The sequence below is a fragment of the Mycteria americana genome, chromosome 15, assembly GCF_035582795.1.
Source record: "Mycteria americana isolate JAX WOST 10 ecotype Jacksonville Zoo and Gardens chromosome 15, USCA_MyAme_1.0, whole genome shotgun sequence".
Taxonomy (NCBI): domain Eukaryota; kingdom Metazoa; phylum Chordata; class Aves; order Ciconiiformes; family Ciconiidae; genus Mycteria; species Mycteria americana.
In genome coordinates this window covers 5,787,841-5,809,367 of record NC_134379.1, presented here as the reverse complement: position 1 = coordinate 5,809,367, position 21,527 = coordinate 5,787,841, and the positions used below count along the sequence as shown (strand labels likewise).

At 39.6% G+C, this 21,527-nt stretch overlaps 1 protein-coding gene across 2 annotated transcripts in view; it reads left to right on the top strand.

Annotated features, from left to right (window-relative positions):
- TAOK1 (TAO kinase 1) overlaps window positions 1–21,527 on the top strand; it is a 71,549-nt gene that overhangs the window by 32,489 nt on the left and 17,533 nt on the right. For both annotated transcript variants that reach the window (XM_075518000.1, XM_075518001.1), the window contains exons 3-15: window positions 4,057–4,128; window positions 7,104–7,205; window positions 8,567–8,612; window positions 9,520–9,616; window positions 10,402–10,515; window positions 11,291–11,382; window positions 13,925–14,018; window positions 14,905–14,986; window positions 16,953–17,120; window positions 17,985–18,188; window positions 19,418–19,552; window positions 20,138–20,374; window positions 21,145–21,273. In XM_075518000.1, coding sequence (XP_075374115.1) covers window positions 4,057–4,128; window positions 7,104–7,205; window positions 8,567–8,612; window positions 9,520–9,616; window positions 10,402–10,515; window positions 11,291–11,382; window positions 13,925–14,018; window positions 14,905–14,986; window positions 16,953–17,120; window positions 17,985–18,188; window positions 19,418–19,552; window positions 20,138–20,374; window positions 21,145–21,273 — 1,572 coding nt within the window. The remainder of the gene's footprint in view (window positions 1–4,056; window positions 4,129–7,103; window positions 7,206–8,566; window positions 8,613–9,519; window positions 9,617–10,401; window positions 10,516–11,290; window positions 11,383–13,924; window positions 14,019–14,904; window positions 14,987–16,952; window positions 17,121–17,984; window positions 18,189–19,417; window positions 19,553–20,137; window positions 20,375–21,144; window positions 21,274–21,527) is intronic.

Here is a 21,527-nt window from a genome sequence, read left to right as displayed (position 1 = left end):
GAGATGTTTTCTTGTCTCTCTGTACGGTCTCAGTCTGTTCACAGACTCACAGGATCTGTAAGGTGTTTGCATACAAACTGAAAAGAAAAACTGGAAATGGGGCCCTTGCCCAGTGCTCTTAGGTGCATCGTTACGCTGCAAGCAGGGATTTATCTGCAAATTAAAACATGGACTTCTGCTCCATCGATTCTGACTGGCAACGCAGTTCTCTTGGTCTGATCGTCTCCTTATCTCTTGTCCATGGAGAGAAATTGAGTTCTCTCTCCCTTTGTGCATGCCCCCAGGCTCCCTTAGAGCCATTCCTTGTGTTTGACACCTGAATGTTGGTGCTTTTGTTATCATTTTTCCTGTCACATCCTTCCCTACTGCAGGCAAGAATCCCAGTATTCATCTGCATAAAACTTATTTGACGTGAGCGTCTGGACAGCAGAATTTTTCCCAGGCTGCTTGTATAGCTCAACCAGAGGTGGGATGTCTCATGGTAACCTCATTTGCAGGTTGCTGTATGTTAACCAAAGTGCATACTGTGAGACCTTCATTAAAAAAACATTTTCCTCAGAAAACCTTTTCACATTTATAATTATGGGAGGTGTGGCCAAACCTGCCAATTTTCCTGCAGAAAACCATTTGTGTCAGTATTTTATGAGATGCCTATTCATTGTTAATAATTGAAGCAGACCATGTTGGGAACCTTCCAGCACAAATTTAATGCAGCACAGATGAACTAATTAGGAAAAGCTTCTTAATTTTGTTCCCTGCTTAAAACTATGAGCCACCACTGTCTGGGAACAGATCTGGGGGAGGAAGTGTTTTCTAACGAAACAGTACTCACCTGCAGCCTTTACTTCATCTCATTTACTCACTTTGGTTAAAGAGTGGATATAAAAGGAGGGAACTGACAAATCTGTCTTCCTGCTATGTGGAAATATTACTGAAATTTTTCGGGAACGCTGTATCTTCTATAGGCGTGCATGAACCACACGGGTGTGGAAAACCAGCATACAGCTAGAGGTGACCTGCGAGCTGTGTGCTAACAGCATTCCCAAACATCAGCAAGAAGCTGCCGTCGTGGCATTTGTAGACTGCCTGAACTTTGTAGTTGTGGCAAGGGCTGGTTGCCCATTACCAGCTCCTTCTGCAGGATCGAAAGTAAGAGGTCGTTAATTTCTAGGCCCTTCTTTCTCTTTTTTTCCCCACCATTTTAGACTACCAATTCATTATAGGTTGGTATTTATTCACTAAAGAGTGCGATTACTTGACGGCGTGTGGATTGTGCTTCTTTGACAGAAAGTACGTCTAATTTGGCACTTGCAAAAAGACAAGTGTAAGCAGCGCATTGCACTACTCCAACCCATTTGGGGGCTTTATTTTTGTCAAGTAAGGGAGAGTTTCCAGCAAACAAGATACGCTGTTGCTATTTCTGTGTTACCAAGTTTTAACCTGTAAGTTTTGTGTTGTGTTATGGTATCTTTTTAGTAGTAGCAGGTCTAAGATCTTGAATCTGAAACTGTTTCATGTAATGTACTGGATACCTGAAACAGAAGCCCCAAGATGAGAGAGACAACATGGAGGGAGAAATTTAGTGTAAATTAAATAAGCATGAAGAACTAAGCTAGAGGAGTGTATGTCTTGGGTCCTTTATTCCTCTGTAAAGTTACGGAAAAAAGTTCTCTTAAGTTTCTTTAACAAGATTTTGATTCTGCTAATGCCAACAATTAAACTTTCTCTAATCGATGTAATATTGGATTGTAGTTAATAACTGCTTAAAAGCATGTTACCAAAGCCGATGACTTACTCCACCTTTTCTTTGCTCATGCTTTGCTTGTATCACTGCTGAAGTTACTCTGGTCACCAGATGTTGATCCTTTCAGTGGAGTTTTTGGAGGAAAGCAGGATATATGTGCATAAATGTCTGCCATAAAAGAAGCCTCGTTCATTTGGATCGCTTAAGCTAGCTGGCCTTGTAACATCTTCATGGCTTTTGTCTAGGAACCGTCTTTTTTCAATTATTCAAGATCACAAGGAAACTGAAAAAGGGAATGAAGCGAATGTAAGATTCATGGGGTGTCAGCTGTGATGGTTCCCTCTCTGCCCGGCCGTAGCAGCGGAGGACTGTAGGTGTTAGGCAAACGCAATCAGGGGTTGCTCGCTTGGGTTTTCTAATACGTAGCAGCCCCGCCACCAGTCCGCTTTCACTGCGTACAGCCTGGACCAAAAATGTTGATGATAAAGAGATGTGGGAGTAATTAACAACTAGAAAAATCCATATAATCCTGAAATCTCCCCCTGCATTTTTTTTAAATGCAGTTTAGTCTTTCGTTGTTAGTGGTACCTACCTTTCTTTCCTTTTAGCGATGATCACGAGAAGGGGTGCTATATTCATCTTACGTGGTAACTGGCTAAGAGTGTTCACTCTTGTCTCTTTGTTTCTGTTACATCCTGCAATGGGAAAGTTTCTTTTTTTTTTTTTCTTTCATAATTGACATGAATTTTGCTGGTTCACCTCATGGTTTTAGTTTCTTAGAAACTGCAAGTCTGGCACCTCTGAATCATTTTGGTATTATCCTTACCCTACTCCCTGCTCTGCAGTGTAATAATAGCTTTCACTTGACACAGGAAACCTACTACACTGGAACACTGCAGATGGAGCAGAAGAATAACCCACTCTCTTTTGTTAGAGCTGTGTTCCTTCTGCTCTACTCTAGTATTTTGCTTGCCTGTTTTATTGCAGTTTTTCACTGATTTGAACGTTTCAGAGATTGTCTCGAATTAGTAAAGATCTAGGAGTTAGAATTTTATTCTTCCTTTTTTGTCTCCAAAAAAACCAAAAATAGTCATGTCCCCCCCAACCTTAGCGGTACTGTAATATCAGCGAGACAGTAGGAATGAACCTCTCAAACAGAAGGAAAACTAAAAATAGTGTTGGTTCAAGCTTATCATAACTGGTTGAAATAAAGACTGAGAGGGAATTCTGGGAATCTCTTTAATGAACGGCAGAGTTAAAACATGACTGAAAAACCTTTTGTAAAAAGGCAGAGTCCTGGTACTTCATTAATCTGTGTTCTGATAGGCTGTGCTTGATAGTACAAATATATTAAAAATCAGCATTTTCATCAGTCATCAGTGAATGCTTTGGTGCACGTTATTTTGATTTATATCATTTGGCTTTGTATCCAAGTTGATTATTCTTATCAGAGAGGCTCAGAGGTCTTTTCCTCCACCACCCTCCCATGCCGCTGAAATCCTTGACGGAGGAGAGGCAGGGGTCTTGTCTGGAGCCATCCTTCCTGCAAGGTGGAGCACCGCTGCCTCTTCTTCTGCTGGGGTGAATGAGCCATTGCTTTGGTGCTAAATTAAACAAAACTTCTTGTCTTATCCTGGAGTGCTGCTGTCTGAAGTCAGGAAGTCTGCCTTTGAAGTGTGAAAAACCATGTACATTTATTGTGCAGTGTAAATAATATTATTGTTGGACTGAGAAAGTGAAAGTCTGAATGGGAATCTGAGGATGGGTGTCTCTGATCGCTGCCACCTCTCTGTCCCTCATCTGCCTTCCTCTAAGACACAACAGCTAATTTGTGGGAGCACTGGGGAGAAAGCTGCTGGTGTCTGGAGCAGGTATCTCCTGCGCATCCTGTGACATCTTTGCTTATGTTCGGAATGGAACAAGGGGGCTGAGCCTTGCTTCTGTTTGGTCTGGAATGGACCTGGGCAGGGAGAGAAGTTGATTTAGGGAAAATCCATTCTACTTGAATCAGAGCTGCTTTTATAAGCTATGATTTTTAGTTTAGAAGTGACAGTACTCGACTCCTTGCTGGATGCTGAGCACAGAAAATTGTCGTACCTTGTCTCACAAACAGGAGGTGATCTTTAACTCTGGAAGGAAATTTCTAATAGATGCAGCAGTCGCACCCCTTGGAAGATATTTCAGTTTAACTCTCTGCAAAAGTTAACTAATGGATAAAGATTTGTCATTGTTTCATTGTGAGTATGTTTGGTTTACATCTTGTGAGAAATCATGATCTGAAGATGCTGATGCATCATGTTTTCATGTTACAGGCACGCGATGTGCGCACCAATGAAGTGGTGGCCATCAAGAAAATGTCATATAGTGGAAAGCAGTCCAATGAGGTATGTAGAACATGTTGCTTATTATATCTTGACCATTGCAAATACTTATTATATGGGATGATTTTAATTAGCTTGGATTACAACAAGAGAGATCTTTCCTATAACTGTAAAGGTGAATGAGGGTACTGTGTAAACAAAATAAATTAGTTTACTGTTCGCAGTGTATTTCTGCCTAATCTGCTCCTAGAAAAGATGGGTAGGACTCATTGCTTCCAGACACAAAGGGCTCTTCTATGGGACCACATAAATGTGTAGAAAGCAAAAAAGAAAATTAAAAATGGTAGTTTTGTATGTTAGTATGTCTTGTTGCCCTTAAACATTCCATTTTAAATACCTTTTAAAATAACAGTGTTGCTTACTGGACAAAGGAATAATAGCAACGGATGCAGTAGTGAAAGATTCAGAGGGAATCTTGCTTGTACAAAGTAGTGAGGCAGACTGCATCCTTCCCTGGAATGACTGGGCTGATGAGGAGCTAAAACAAAAGCAAACCAGCAGTGAATGAATGAGTGTGAAAATCCGAACAGCAGCCTAATTACGGAAGAACTGCCAGAGCTAGGGATTAAGGCAGTCTTTGCAGAGAGGTCTGTAAAAGTAGGCCTCTGAGATTTAAACGTTAAGTGTTTTCACGGCCACCCCAGATGTGTGGTTTTTCCCTAGGACGCTTAACAGATAATTGATTTTATACTTGAAATGTTTAAGTGCTAATACAGATTCTTGAAAAACCCAACATGACACGAACAGCTATTTGGTATTATTTCTGGTAAATGACATCTATCAAATTGTGGCATGATTTTTCAACAGAAGTATTTATTGTAACCATGTTGTTTGAGGCATTTATGGTTCCCTCCCTCCATTCTCTATATTCCAGTCCTAGAAGCAGTCTTGCTCCGATGAGTTTGACTAACAACTCATTGCTTTCTGTGCCTGCCTTTTGTGTATTGATCATCTGCGCTACAAGGAGCTGAACCATTCCTTCCTTTCTCTGTGCATGTGTGTATGTATCTGTGTAGGAGGTAGAGGTGGCAGTGTCTCTCCAGCAGTCCTAAATTCTAGCTTCATAGTTAAATTTGCTATGCGTTTTTCTATTTTGTCACCGTGGTGACTTGTTTAACTGTGTACTGATGAAAGAATAATTTGTACTTACTACTTGTCCTACTGTTTTAATTACTGTGAGCTATAAATACTCTATTCACATGAATGAAACAAACTGTGCATGCTTCAGAAATAGCTTTTGTTTGTCTTCAATGCATATGTTTCTTTATTTTGAAGAAAGTAATAAGACCAGGATTAAAACACGTTCTATTTTACTTCTATATTTATTTGTTTTGTTCAGAAGTTTGCTAGAGTTATGATCTAGCCTATGTAAAGAAAATTGATTAAGGGCATTCTAGTAACGTTTATATTTACTTTGGTTTCGTAATAAGATTTTATCATTGGTGGGAACAATTATTCTCTTAAATAAGGACATTTTTTATTCTAAAAATAAGTTTAAAAGCTTTGAAATATGTAGTACTATGCTCTTAATGTCATCTTGGAGCTTTTTTTTTTTTTACACAGGAAATCATGAATACATCTTGACTGATACATCACCTCTCTCTTCCCAATATAGCAGTTTAGCGTGGCACTTTCTTGGTTTGGCTTTTATTGCTTAGTACCTCAAAGCCTTTGAGGCTAAAAGTAAAAGGCAACTAAGTCGTTCTTGTACTGGAACAAGGGCGTCAGAGAGAGAGCTTATGTTAGTATAGCTGCAGTATTGTCATTCTCATGAAGTCTCTGATGTTGAGGAATGCTTAGTCAATAAGCTGCCTCGGTTGTGGCTGCCATGTTCCCTGGTTTCATTTGTTTCTCTAACCGTAATATTTTTATTGAGCATTTGGGTTTTTGTACATGTTTTCCAAAGCATTTGGGTATATGGGACCTCTGTCCATCCATGAATCCTAGCCACAGGCATACGCCTGAAGAAGTGTGTGCTGAGAGATTAACGGGACCTGGAAAACAGCTTTTGAACCTTTTGGTGTTGGGTGAGGTTTCTCTACTTCTGATTAACTTCAGAACTGCTACTCTTTCTCGAAAACATTTTCAGTGTCAACACTGCTGTGTTGATGTCTGCATACTTCAATGGTTTCAGCTACTGCATTTATTTTTGAAAAATGTTTTCTGGTAGTTGTAGTTTTCCAGTTGCACTTACAAGCTTTTGCCTTTCTTGCCAGAGGAGGTGTGGATGTGCAGCAAATGGGAGGACTTGGTGATTTCCTCCGAGGGGAGTAATGGCAGTGTCTAGGTTTTCTTCTGTTCTTTAAAGTTGCACTGGCAGAGCTCCCTTTATTATAAACGTGGATTTTGTTTTATCTGTTTATTCTCTTACTCCTGCAGAACCTTTCCCTTATCTAGTAGGTAACTCATTTTAAATCGGTCCTTGTAAAGACTAAACTGGTAATGGAGAAACACTATCAAGAATGTAGTCAGATATTTGGCGGCTGATGAATGGAGCCTCATCCAGTGTAATGTAGTTACTAGTAGGGATAGGTCTTTATATCTAGAAGAGTTAAGTAAGAGACAGCTGATCCTGCCAAAGGACACTTGTCGTCGCCATCTCTTTCAGGTTGGGATGTATGTTTGATTTGACAACAGAAATGGTATCGCTTAAAAAAAGGATTGCTTCTTTTTTGAGGACTTTCTTGGATATTAAGTGTTTACCAGTATATCCTATGCATACCTATAAATATAAAGTATTACGTTGATGAGAACTTCTTAGACCCTTCCCATACAGCCTAATTGATCAACTTCTTATTTTGTAGATCTGTTGAGGACTTAAGGAGTGACCATCATGGTGTTGATGTAAATTTGTTTTGATTTGGAACCTTAAGATGGTTTTGTCTCTTAAAATAATTAAATGACACACTAACTTAACAACAACCAAAAAAAAAGGTAACAGTTTTATAAAGTCTTTCTATTCCTTTTATTTTCTACAGAAATGGCAGGATATTATTAAGGAAGTCAAGTTCCTCCAAAGAATAAAACACCCTAACAGTATAGAATACAAAGGCTGCTATTTGCGGGAGCATACAGCATGGGTAAGCATCTGCTGCGCTCTGTACTTCTCTTGCCTTGGTTAAGGGCGCTTTAAAATATCTCCAGCTGGCTTTCAAGAGGCACCTGAACATTTCCATGGCACAGACTCAGATGAGAGTAGCCAAGGACCTTACAGATGCTCAGCAAAACTGCCTGTAGTTTTTGGAAATAAGACTTAGGGAAATTTTCCTCTCACTTGCAGAATAAGGTGATTGTGCTGTTGTTCTGGTGTATTTAGCTTGATGGATGGGTCTTTAAAATTAATAATGAGCGGGGGGGGGACACCCCCATCACTTTTCTTGCTGTAAGGAAAGGTGAGAATTTAACTTCTACTGACTGGGAGGCAAATATGGCAACTTTATTAGATATTTGCAGGTCATTTAACAACGCATTTGGTATGCCACTGAGCATTAATGGTTCAGTGCTTTACAGATTGACTCAACGTGTTTCAGAAGTAAGCGTTCAGTTGTATTTTAATGAAATAGGTTAGAATCTCTACTGATAATTGTAATTAAAGTATATTTGAGCAGCTAATATTTCTACTATTTAACTAAATTCTTCTGTTGTATATGGTTTACATCTGTTGTCATTTTTGTGTGCGTGTGTTTAGGTGACAAAATCAAGTAGCTGGTTTTATCTCTGGCTGTTGTTTCCTACCCAGTTTCATACATTTGATTTAAACAAACAAAAAAACCCAACCCTCCCCACCCCCCCCAAATGAAATTTGTTTTATTTGAGTTTGCATAAAAATGTGCGTGTAGGAATAGATGCAATGGGCTGTGCAGAGGAAGCATTTTGTCAAATGAAAAGTGTGACGTAGCACCTCTCCTTGACAAAATTTTTGTAGCACGATATAATAAAGGAATCATATTGTTGAACTAATAGTTTAAATTGTAAGTACTGTTCATATATTAGCTTCAGTAAGTCTGTAGGACAAAGTTTGAGTTTCTTTTTTTGAAATTTGACTGGTACAAAATCTTAAGTAAATCCCTAAATAGCCCTTTAATACTCCGATAAGCTTGTTAAGTGCAATTTAACATGCCTGTTAAGTACGTACATATAAAATAAGATATGTAATACAATACATAACTGGCTATGAATATGCTTTTGCCTTCCGTACGAGTTTTGTTGCTTGCATCTTACACAGGAAGGCTATGGTAATTCCAGTTAGAGCTGTCCTTGTGGGAGGGGTCAGTGTGACAGTGCTACGATGGGGCTTATGTTGCAAGCAATATTTGATTTGTTATAGCAGTCTGCATTGTATGCACCAGTGATTATTTCTAGATTTCTCCATAGAGATCTAGAAAATGTGCATTTACTATTAGAGATTTTCTAACAACTGTTTTGATTTCTTCCCATACAGCTCGTTATGGAATATTGTTTAGGATCAGCATCAGACTTACTAGAAGGTATGTCACACGTGTTTACTTGATTGAAAGTCAGAAGTATAGTACTGAAGTAGGAGGTTACAGCATCACAGAATTGTCCTTGAGTATATAGTTTTATTTGGGGGCAGAGTGTGTGTGAACAGTTGCAGTTTTTCACATTCTTGCATGGCTGTAATGGTTTTTCTGTAGAATATCAGCTTTCCTAGATGCCTTGTTTCTCCTTGGTTCATATTATTTTAAAGTTGTCAGTCAGCTATTTATTTTCTTCTGAGTTTTAGGTTTTCCTGTCATGACAGTTCAAGATTTATTTCTGAAAACCCTTGCTGTTGATCCTAATGCTTACTAACAACTGTAGGCCTGTTGACTAAAGTAGCAGTGCAGCAGTATTAGGGTTTTGCTTGATGAGGTCTTTTGTTAAATGGTCGTTTTTCTATCAGGCTTCTTGAAGTGAACTTTCTTTGAAGATGTATGTGTGGCTAGTAAGTTGTTCATCTCCTTTCCTTGCCAGAAGCGTTTAAGGACAAAAGGCTGAGCTGCTGGAGAGTCATCTGTATTGCTACAGTTTATTCATGTGTGAATTGTCGTAAAGTTCTAGGGTTTGGGATTTAGCTTTATTAATGGAAAACTGAATATTGCGTCTCAAATAGGTATTTGGGAGAATGGTCACAGAACTGACAGGAAGGTAGTTAATGCTTGCAACGTAGTCTCTTTTTGATAGTAAATAGCTGCTGTTTTATAGGTAGAAGATTACACCTGATTATGGAGTGTACGCTGTGAACTATTTTTACGTTTGCTTCTCGTACTGAACCTAGTAAAAATGAACTTTTAGTATTTTCTCTCTGTTTACATTGTTAACAGTACTCACTTGCATGCTGCAAACTGCATTGTTTTCTTTAATATTGAATTTCAAATAAATTCTTTCCTTAAGTTCATAAAAAGCCATTGCAAGAAGTGGAAATAGCAGCAATTACCCATGGTGCTCTCCAGGGATTAGCATACTTGCATTCTCACAATATGATCCATAGGTAAGTGGTTATACTTTTGCTGTCTCACACACTTACAGGTAATTTATTTTGTTGATTGTATCCCCTTCATCCCAAATTTAGTATTTGTAAGCAGAGTTTTTCTTTTCGCAATGCTTGTATGCTCCCTAACTAGTGATTTATAGTAGTCAAATACTAGCAAGCTATGTATCTCCATACGCACTATCTCTTACAGCTGGTGTTCATAATTTCGGCAGAATTGCTTTGAATCTGCTAAGCTTTTCAATACTTGATATGATGCTGATTGTTCCCTGAAGCAGCGAATAGCAAGGCAGGCTGAGTTCACCTAAATAGCTTCTGGCAACTGCAAGGCAAAGATTGCTGGGGCGGGGGGAGCACTAACACTTGAAAAATTAGTTTTACATGAACACACATGTTGAGAAGCACACAGTAAGTATGGGATGCAAATGTTCTTTGTGTTCAAAGTACCTGCTGCATTTTAGTAGGATGAAGGATTTGAATAGTTACATTATTAGGACTTTCTGAAAAACATTTATAAAGGACATAGTTGGTTCAGAAGGTTTTGCTGAACTGTATATGAAGCTTATCCAGGTATGCCATTTTAAGTTGATTTTTAAGACAAACTAGATTCCAAGGTCAAGGGCCGTGTCAAGCAATTAGCCTAAAGATTAAAGATTTTGTGTTTGGAGGAAATGTGGGTATTCCGCAGCTTGGGCATGTGAATAGTGGTGTGTTTTGTAGTCTGTCCTATAGAAGGTTTTCATTTTTGGAGAGGAATAATACTGACATTTGTATTCTATAACCAGAGATATCAAGGCAGGAAACATCCTGTTGACAGAGCCAGGACAGGTGAAACTTGCTGACTTTGGGTCTGCTTCCATAGCATCTCCTGCCAACTCATTTGTGGGGACGCCATATTGGTAAGCCAAGAGTTTTACGCGTTTCTGCCTTTGTGAAGTGAAAGGATAATTTATTGGGTATTTAATACACTTGGGCTTTATTGGAGCTAGCTTTGTAATCTTCCGGATGTGGTAGTGATAAAATGTACTTTGCAAAAAAAGATTAAATAGTAATTAGGCTCTGACTTCAAGAAATTGTGAATCCTTATATTTGTAGTTCACAAAAAGTAATAAAAATATTTTGTTGTTCTACTTACCCTGACTTTAAGTGGTAGAGGTGGGATTGAATCATCTGTAATATATTTTAATCACTCCCCCCAGTGGTTTTAACAATTCGTATGTTCTCACCGCGTCTGGTTGTTGAAATAACTGAAGTGTTTTTTCTTTCATAGGAAAGGCCAGGTTCATTGAACAAAACCCTTTGCAGATCCCTTGTATGCTTTTGATCTCTTACACCTAATCTGTGGTGTTGACACAACTGCATGCTATAACTATTTCACCAGAGTTGGCCAGCCAGCTAAACTATTGGAAATGTGGGAGGGCGAGGAGGTGGTGATACTCATAAATGGAGAGCTGGGCAAAGCACAGGAGAACATCACGCAGCCTCTGTATAGGCTTGTGACTAGTGAGGGTGCCTGGTCTTTGTTCCCAGTATCCCATGTTCATACCTGATACCTTGGGGAATGATTTGTTTACGGTAGCTGAAATCAGTGAAACAGCTTGTTTCATTGAAATAGTGATGATGATGATGTGTTCCATTGCACACAATTTTATGAGCACTGATTTCCTATTTTAGGATGGCCCCAGAAGTGATTTTAGCCATGGATGAAGGGCAGTATGATGGCAAAGTAGATGTTTGGTCTCTTGGAATTACCTGTATTGAGTTAGGTAAGTTATTTTCTTGGAAAATTATGAAAAGTAGTTATTTAATACCTAGAACTTATTCAGCTGAATCACAGTGCAGAAGATCTATGCTTCCTTCCTTGTCCTGGTTTCTCTGGGACTTGAGTTGTAGAGAAAAGAGCTAAATGTGCCCTCTAGAATTCAAGACCAAATCTCCAATTTGATGTTTATTGAACTGGTGTTTTTCATTACCTGAAGAAAAAGAGTTATATAGACAAAGAAGATAGCCAAGCTATATCACTAAAGGTGTTCACATTCTGTGGGAGAGGCAGTTAACTTCTGAACTGAAAAACAGTCTATTTGCTGAACAGCTTTAGAAATGAACCATTGACAGTACCAGTGTGAAAATATATGTAATGATATAAGTTGATATTGTTTGCATGAAAATTTAAGGTACATTAACAAGTCCTTCAATAATGAAGTTTTGCAGAAGTGGACAGCTTCAAAGCTATATTCAGTGTATGTTGTCACTTGTGAATAGATTTGGCTGGAAAATCTTTTTTTTTGTTTGTTTGGGGTTTTTTAAGACAAAGATACGGAATAATCCAGTTTTGAAGTGGTAACTATAAATCAAACCCAAAAGAAATGATGGCACTGCCATTACAACAGACTCCTTAAAGCAGAACATCAATTTAAAAAGACTGTGTTTGTATGGCATTCTATTTAAATTTTTTAGTATTTTCTTGGAATGAAAATACACTTACTGAACCACAACACCATGCACAGCGCTACTCAGATTTTAGGCAGGATCCAGCTCTCTAGAAGCACTTAGCTGTAAGTTTTTCTCGGGAAGGTGAGCTGTTCGTTGCACCTGAGGCTGTCCTGCCATCCTTGTCAGATCTCATTGCTCGAACTCCAAACCAACCTCGGTGGAGGATCAGCCCGTCCGGGCAGCAAGGTCTCTCAGGAACACGCTAATCCACGTGAACTGCACGGTTTAGCTAAAAATGCTGTCTGGCATTCCAAACTGTCAACTTCATTGTCTTCCAGGACGCGAAATAGATTCTTTCTTCAGAGCAGAGATTTTTTTTTTTTTTTTTGGTTGCCAATATAAAGCAAGTTGAAGGGGTGTGACTGTCATGACAGAATGCTGCTCGGAGTGGAGTAAGGAGAGTTGGCTGGCTGCAGCGCTCCAGGAATGCAGTGAGCTCATGGCCACCACACCCCCGGGTGCCTTACTGCACGTTGCCTTTTTGCAATATGAAGCGTTAGGCTTCGTCTACAGCTTCTAGCGTGGTGGGAGGTGAGACTAGGTCAGGACAGTAGAGCCTTGTAGGCTGGGTCGGTGTGGTTATCTCATTTGTGTTGGTTGGAATAATCATGGGAAGAAAGCAGAAAAATGAGACATCTAGTAGTCTTCTCAAACTATTACTTAGTCTTAGAAGTGGCCTCACTGAGGGCTCAGTTTCAGTGTTTCCTAAGGATTTTTATTTTATTTGGGTGAGTTAAGAGAAAAAAGAGAAAACAGTCAGTTAAAATAGTTTAAGCAGTCAGTTAAAATAGTTTAATGGATAATCAGTCTGATCCTCGATAGCGGCAACTGGTTGTCTGACAGATTAGAGAAGGTAAAGTGCTGCATTTGAGGAAAGGCTTAACTCCTCAGTTTACCTGTTCTGAGGAATTTGTAGGGCTCAGTCTATCATCTGATAGCAATGAGTGAACAGTGATCTCTGATACATAGCTTACTGCTACTATTCGACTCAAAATTAAAAAGCAGAATGAGAAAACTAGCATTATTTTTTCTTTGTTTGTTTTTTTCAGGAAGGAAAGTTTTCTGTTACATTTTCACTAGTACAGGAATGTCCTCGTGGCCTGACCAGCTTCTCTGGAATGTTTATGGCGAGGCTGAGCTTTATAGGTTTACCCCATAAACATTCTGATGAAGCTTCAATTTTGTTGTTACAGTGAGATCATCTCCTTCCTCATTAAGCTTTCATGCTGTGTCAGTCTATAAGAGTAACACAAACTTGAAAGAGAGAGAAGAGCCAAAGAGAATGCAACTCTCAAAATAGTATAAAGAGTTGGCCTCTTACTGACTTCCTGCCCATGTGCTTAGTCAGTTAAGTGTGATTTGATGGTTCTTGTAACCAGCTTTTTCTTCATCACTGCTGTCCTGCTAGAATTAAATATTTGTTAGCTTTTTAGCGACTGTAGCTTAAAAAAAGGGGGGGGAGGGTATGAAACCAGGAATGCTTAGTGGCTAAAGACCGAGTATAGAGCTTACTGTTAACTTACTCCTATTTTAGTACATTAAAATGAGTCAGAGAACTCAACTATGATAAACCACGTAATTTAAAAGCTTGAGAGGACAAGGCATTTGATCTTCAGAGTGCTTTCATCTTCTGCAATGGTATAGGACATATGCCAACATATCTGTCTGATTGCAGGGTAGGGTTGGTTTGGGGTTCCGTGTTCAGGCAATAGTGATTCTGCTGATGTGGTTTTCTTTTTAAAGGGATGTAAACTAAAAAAGAGCAAAAACGTGAGACTATCTCCCTATATAAAAATTATTTTCTTTTGTGTGTAGCGGAAAGGAAGCCTCCTTTGTTTAATATGAACGCAATGAGTGCCTTATATCACATAGCGCAGAATGAATCCCCTACACTACAGTCTAATGAATGGTGAGTATTACTGAGGGAGGAATGTTGTAGGGAATTGCTGTAAATGGAGTGCTTTGTCATGCTGAGTTCTTGAAATGGCTGGATTCCTGTTGGGAGGATGTGAGCTGGAAGGTTCTTATTAGGTTCACTATACATTTTATATACAAAATTGACCAATTACTAAATATGCATTTTAGACTCTAGAATGTAGTAGAAACAGGACATGCTGCTGGAAGAACATAAGATCCTGTAAAAACTTCAGTTCATGTGTCCGTAAACTTTTGAAGCTCCCAGGCTAGCCAAAAGTGTGGGTTTTGGTGTCTTTTAATTACAAACCACACTGTCAATTCCTAAATCTTGTTTTGTTGAAGTATTGCTTTGCAAGATGAAGACACTGCTTGTGTGCGGCAAGTGTCTGTTGCACAAATTTCAGAAGAATAAAGCACAGTAGTAACAATTTGTGCCTCTCAGCCTCAACAACTGTCTTTTGAAACAGCAAACACAGTAAACTAATTTGAAAACTTAAAAACTTCCTAATTACATTTTTCTGAGCCATAGTCCTAGGCCAATTTGACAGGATTGCTGCTCGCACTGAGATACGTGGCTGTCTGCCTTTATAGGGAACTTCCCTTCCTCTTGAATTGCCCCGTATTTTTACATTCTTAAGCTGAAACATTTTGTCTGGAAGCTGAGGTTAAAGGGATCTACCTACTAATAGCGGTGGGCTTTGGCTTGACTAGGGATGTCAGAGGCTGTAGTATGAAGTATTGGGTCTGTGTGGTTTCTCCCCACTCTTTCTACTAGCAGTGTCCAAATGTGAATGTCTTGATTCCTTAATGAGCTTTGAAAATTAAACTGGGTAATTAACTCAGATGTTTGTTTGGTTTTTTCTCTTTCCTTGCCACAGGTCTGATTATTTTCGAAACTTTGTAGATTCTTGCCTCCAGAAAATTCCTCAAGACAGGCCTACATCAGAGGAGCTTCTGAAGGTTGGCTTGCTTGTCCTTTTTGTTTTCCATGTGGTATTGAAAAGGGGCCATGCCCTGTGACGCTCTTCTGGCTCACCTGCCGTACTAGGTTACGGTTAACGATGCGCTCTCTGCCCGTTATCCCTAACACCTTTGAGCCGAGGGTGCTGTGGAGTGTACCGAGCTGGCGGTCCTGGCTTTACTGCGCCTTCGCAGTGTCTCGGGCAGTTCCCCAGATGACTCTCCAGCCAGCCTTGTTCTCATCATAAAAGGACGCCCCAGCAAGTGACACTGGATGAGCATCAACTTGTTGAGTTTCAGTTTCTTAAGCTCAGTCTGTCCTTCCAGTGATTATAATTAATCCTGACGGAGCTGCCATGCATTAGTTAACAAATACCTTTCGTTACTTCCCTCTTTATTCTATGCTATATATACCCCTAAAGGCTTTTTATCCTCTCCCATCACCTATGTGCTTTACACGTAGAACTGAAATTCACTGTTCTAATAGCATCCCTGGGGGAAAGGGAGCAGAGGAAAGCAGTTTTTATTCCCCATACTTTTCCTTGACATGAATAAGCCTCAGCCATCTGCAGGTTTTCTCCTGCTTTATTTCTTAGCCCTTTTTTTTTTCTTCATTTGTGCTCCTGTATGCTGCAGATACTTGATTTTCCTTGCTCTAGTCTGGAAACAAAGCCAATGTGGTAGATTGTTGCAAAAAGCTGATGTGTTCCTAAGTGAACGGAACTCACACAGAAGTTAGGTGTTAGAACTGCTGTACTCTAAGTGTGACTTTGGATTTCCTTTGTGGCATCAGGTGCATTCAGAATTTTGCTAACTTGTCATTCTCTTTACAGTGCTCGTGACATTATTTTGGGAGATTCTTATCCCAGCCACATTTGTGCTAAACAGTGATTTTTCCAAAATTTTGCATTACTGGGAAATGGATGCTATTTATAAAGGTTTTACCATCACCTTTTTGCATGTTTTTACTTAAATGGTTCTGAGGACTTTTGCCTCTTTAAAAACTGTGTATTCAGAAAGTAAATGCAATTATCCAGTAAAGGTTTCGGTGTGGGTGTCTAGTCCTGCCATTTCAGAATTCTGCAGATTGGTTTTATTTTGAGTAATGCACTGCAATTAAAGAGAACATTGATGGAAATTAAACGTTTGTGAATGTATTCCTTCCATATCTATAGTCTGAAACAGCTGCATGCCACTTTACAGGGACAGGTAGGGAATGTGACGTGTTGGAAAAGGCAATGCAGTTCTTCTAAGGAACAAAATGAAACTAGCGGTGGTGTTAATAATGACTCATGCTTGCACAGCACATTTCATCTGGAGGCTGCAAAAGCTGCTTCTGACATAGATAGACAGGACTTATTTTACCTATTGGCAAAATGGAGCCACCTTTGCAGTGAAATGCAGTGAATATTTCCAAAAAAAGAGCGTAACGTGGCTAACTGTTCTAGAGCCAGTCTTGGAGGTTCACAGCCTATTTTATGACTTAGAGCTGTATGCCGAATATTTGATTCTCGAGCTTTTCTAAACAAGGAAAAGGGTTTTACAGTGAGAGTTAGCTGATGAGTTAATCAACATTTGGTTAGAGATACTTAACCAGTCTAACACTTTTAGCATTTATATGTTATTTGTTGCTCTTTCCCCTTTCTAAACCACAAGTAGATAATGTCTCGAAATACCCCAACGCCCAAAGAAGTCTAGGTTTAAACTGAGCCCATTTTCACGGTACGTGAAACCATTTCCGGTTTTACATCTTTACTTTTTGGTGGATGTCTTCCATCGGAAAGCAATCATTCTGAAATCTGTCTGGATCATGAAGTCTAGAAATAGTGCCAGTGTAAGCTGTGAAGGTATTCTCCTCCTGCGCAGGGAAGAGGGCTAACAAACCCAAATAAAGCTCATAATTTTATACTCAAAGCATGCGCTCTGGAGGCATTAGAGGTCACTCACCTATTTATGTGTCCTACAGCACATGTTTGTTCTTCGGGAGCGGCCCGAAACAGTGTTAATAGACTTGATTCAGAGAACAAAGGATGCAGTGAGAGAACTGGACAACCTGCAGTATCGTAAAATGAAGAAGCTCCTCTTCCAGGAGGCGCACAATGGCCCTGCAGTTGAAACACAGGAGGAGGAGGAGGTGAGAGAAACTTTGGATTTCATCACTGAACCAGAGAATGATGCTGTCATTTAAATAACCACATCTCAGATATTGCTGAAACGAATGGAGGCTGTTTACACACCTGGCTGTAAACGCCGTCTTCCTCTCTGTGCTTGGAATAAAGCTACCTCAAGGCACAAACAAGGACAAACAGGGTAGATGCCTTGTGCTGGCAAGAAGCTGTGCCATGTGTTTATGCTTGAACAGTTAGCTGCCGGTTCTGTAAATCCTAGCTTTCTTTGCCTGTTTATAAGGCTTCGTGTGGACTCTTTCAGCAACTGCAGTTAACCTCTGTTTTGACCATATGTACAAGGCCCTTGACAGTCTTCTAGTTTTGTCTGGAGAATGTTGTTCTGAGTCTAAGACACAGAAATTTGTACTTGGTTTAAAAAAAAAAAAAGTAATCAAGGAAATTAATTTGTCTTTTTTGGGCTGCATGCTGCAATCACCACGCAGAAATTGAGACTCTCTGGGTTGCAGTTCTCTCATATACAGAAAGGAACTGTGCGAGGTGCAGGGTCCCATCTGAGCACTTAGATGATGCTGGTGTCAGAACAGATCCTGGTGACACGCTGTTGCTGATAGATGATAGAGTTCAGCTTGTTAACAGGCTCGCTGTTGAAAAGAATCTGACATCAGCCCGTTAATCTTGACAAGGTTGATTCTTTCTCTACCCAGCATCCCACAAGAGAAATGTTTCATGGCAATGCCTGGAGGGTGGGAACTGCCATGACGTGGCACGTAGCTGCCTTTAGAAAGGAATGGAATGAACATTTCATTTTGTAATGTCCATAGATAAAACTGTGATGGATTTGGATTTTCTTAATAATTCCTTTCTCCTAGGAACAAGATCATGGTGTCGGCAGGACAGGAACAGTGAATAGTGTCGGCAGTAATCAGTCCATTCCTAGTATGTCTATCAGTGCCAGTAGCCAAAGCAGTAGTGTTAACAGTCTTCCAGATGCCTCAGATGATAAGAGCGAGCTGGATATGATGGAGGGGGACCACACCGTGATGTCAAATAGCTCTGTCATTCATTTAAAGCCGGTAAGCATTGGATTTTTACTGGATAACTTTGAAGGTGTAAAACGGGAGAGGATTTGGTTGGCACAATGACGAGAAGTTGAGTGCTTCCTGTCCTAAATCATTATCTGCAGGTTCTAATATTGTGTCCCAATATATTAATGTGTGCTGGAGACCTTAGAAGGCTGCTGTTAAAAATAATTTATTTCTGTTGATTCACCAAAAATTATTTCACTAATTGCACTGTTTCAAAACTGGTTTGTTTTACCGTGAGGAGTTGGAATGGCAGCTTGTGAATAGGTTTATTTGGTAGATGCCCTTAACTTGCAGAGCAATGCTCCATGGGACAAAAGGATGGGAGAGTTCCCCCTTTTTACCTCCTTGTTAGTGAACTCTTATATTTAAGACCCTCAGTAGTGATTGAAATCTGTTCCTGAAGCACACAGCTTCCCAGCACTTGACTTGAATATTTGGTTAATGAACAAAGATGCACAGAAAAAGAAATGCAGCACTGTGGCCATGGCAAGCTGTGAAACCACTTCCCCTGCTTTACCTCAGCACCATGAAGGATAAAACTGGGGAGCATCTCTCTGAACCATGCTGCTCTTGCTATGGGGGGGTTATCACACCTTTTCTCAAAGCAGTAACATTTCCCCAGCTAATGATGGGTGTGTTTAGAATGTTCTGTTCTTTGGCCAGATACGCAACAAAGATGCAGGTATTTCCTCGGGGAGTTAGTTAGTGTATCATATCTAACTACTAATCGCTCTGTGATGAATGACAAACTCAAAATAAGAATGTGGAATACACAGTGACGGATTTTAAAATTTGCTTTGAGGTATTTCTGTAGAGGGCGTAATGAAAATCTTCCTCTGTCTTTCAGGGTTACAAAGATGTTGTTTTTGTCTTTCAGACTTGATATAGTCTACTTCATAGCTTTTATGTTTTGTTGAAGTAAACTGTTTAACTCAGTTTTCAGTTTTCCATTTATTTTTCGCATTTTCAGCTTTAATTAGTAATTTTCCTCCTAGTAATAAAAATGCGCAATGAAATTTCCAAAAGCAAGGATCCTAGATCAGAGCTCTTGTTGCAGTATATTCCTTCCTCCAACTTACTGGCAGGAGGATCTTTCAGGGCTGCTGAATGTAAAATGTTTTTTTCTTCCTTTTAAATGTCTTTCGAACCAGACCAACATAAAAATCTTTAGTAACACAGATTCTCTTTATTCTCTCATGTTAATATTTGCTGATAAGGAGGAAGAAAACTACAGAGAGGAATCAGATCCTCGAACAAGGGCATCAGAACCCCAGTCTCCTCCCCAAGTATCTCGCCACAAGTCTCATTATCGCAACCGAGAGCACTTTGCTACCATACGCACAGCATCGCTGGTATGTTAAGGTTTTTATTTTGATGAAGTTGTATAGGAAGGGATGCCTTTGAACATAGCGCTATGAAACTACTTAGAGCTGTTAGGATTTCATCAGAATATGAGCCATCCTCATTGACTGAGATATTATCACTGAAATAGTTTAATGTAAGTTAATAAAAGCTTAAATGCAACACCTGGGCAAATGTAATTTGTGTATATTAGATATTTTCAAAACCAATATGCCTAGCAGAATGCGGGAAAACAGTTTATGGTAATAAGCTGGCTTTTATTTTCATATGCATATTATGTATATTTGTGCGTGTACGTGTGTATATATGCACACTGATATTGTAGTGGCTAAAAAGATATTATTTAGTACCAACTTTATAACAATTGTACAGTTTTTCTGCTGGAGCCCATGTGAGCTTATCTTCTACAGCAGAATTCGGTTTTTAATCTGCTCTGCTGCCATTAGCACGCGTGCTTTTCTTTACAACAGAATCATATTTCTTTACTGAATAGTTTTCTTTTGTGGTCTAAAGACTGCCAAAAAGCAGATTAACAAGCATTAACTTACTTTGGCCTGATGTGGTTATCTTCCTAGGTGACAAGGCAAATGCAGGAACACGAACAAGACTCTGAACTCCGAGAGCAGATGTCTGGCTATAAACGTATGAGACGGCAACACCAGAAGCAACTGATGGCGTTGGAGAATAAACTGAAGGCGGAGATGGACGAGCACCGCCTCAGGTTGGACAAAGATCTTGAAACACAGCGTAACAATTTTGCTGCAGAAATGGAAAAGCTAATTAAAAAGCACCAAGCAGCCATGGAAAAAGAGGTAGGAGATTACGGTTTAGCAGACCAGTCTATATTTATTAATTACATTGAATTGTCCACTTCCCCTCACTGATGAAGAGATGACATTGTAGTCTCTTACATGTCTGTTTTCAGGAGCCAAGCAAATTGCTAATTAGAAAAAGGCTAATACATCACCTCCTTACACTAAGGGGTTTATGTAACTAGAGGAAAGGTATGTCCTTCATCACAGTGCGTTATACTAAATGTTAGTATACTGACCCCAGAAAAAAATACTGTAAGGGTTTTCCTTTCTTTTGCCATGTATATGCTGTCAATAACTGCCTACCATCAAGGGTTATGGAGGCAGATTAGCCTGCAGAGAAATGTGCCAGCTACGCTTAAATGTTCACCGTCTAGTTGCTTATGGATATGGGGGGTTTTTATGCTTTTAAATAATTGATAATGAAGTGGTGCTGCCTACAGCAATTATTATTGATTCTTTGTTCATCTTGGATCTCTCAGTGGAGGGCTAAGGATATAGTTTATCATAAGGTGTTGACTTTGTTAGGCAAGACTAGCTGAACAATAAGGTTGAGGAAATGAGGCACTGAAAAAGGACTCCAGCGGGGTGCATTGATGGGGGGATGGAATAAGAAGAGGGTGAGGGCAAGCTCCTGAGACTCGTGCTTACTCAGAGTCATGGTGAGTATCGTGGTGATCGTACCATGAGTTCTTCATCTTGGGGCTGAAATGGAACGTGAGCTGTAATCCTTTGGGACTCAAACTGATTTGCTGCTGGATTTGCTGTAGGCTAAAGTGGTGGCCAATGAAGAAAAGAAGTTTCAACAGCATATTCAGGCCCAACAGAAAAAAGAATTGAACAGTTTCCTGGAGTCCCAGAAGAGAGAATATAAACTCCGTAAAGAGCAGCTGAAAGAGGTAACTCATCTGTAACGAGAAATGTGAATATAGTGCAGTGTACGATGCAGTGCGAGAGCGGTGAACATTCAGAAACAAAAGTGCCACTGTGTGCAGGAGATCTTTTGCTGGATTGCAGCAAGTTCTGCATTTCATGAAGAGAGTCCTGTACGTACTGTATTTGTTTCATATCTTTGACCTTAGAGTAAGAGGGTTTATTATATATGGGCACCTATATGTTTATCTTGTGAAAGTACAAACTTCTTCATTGTTTA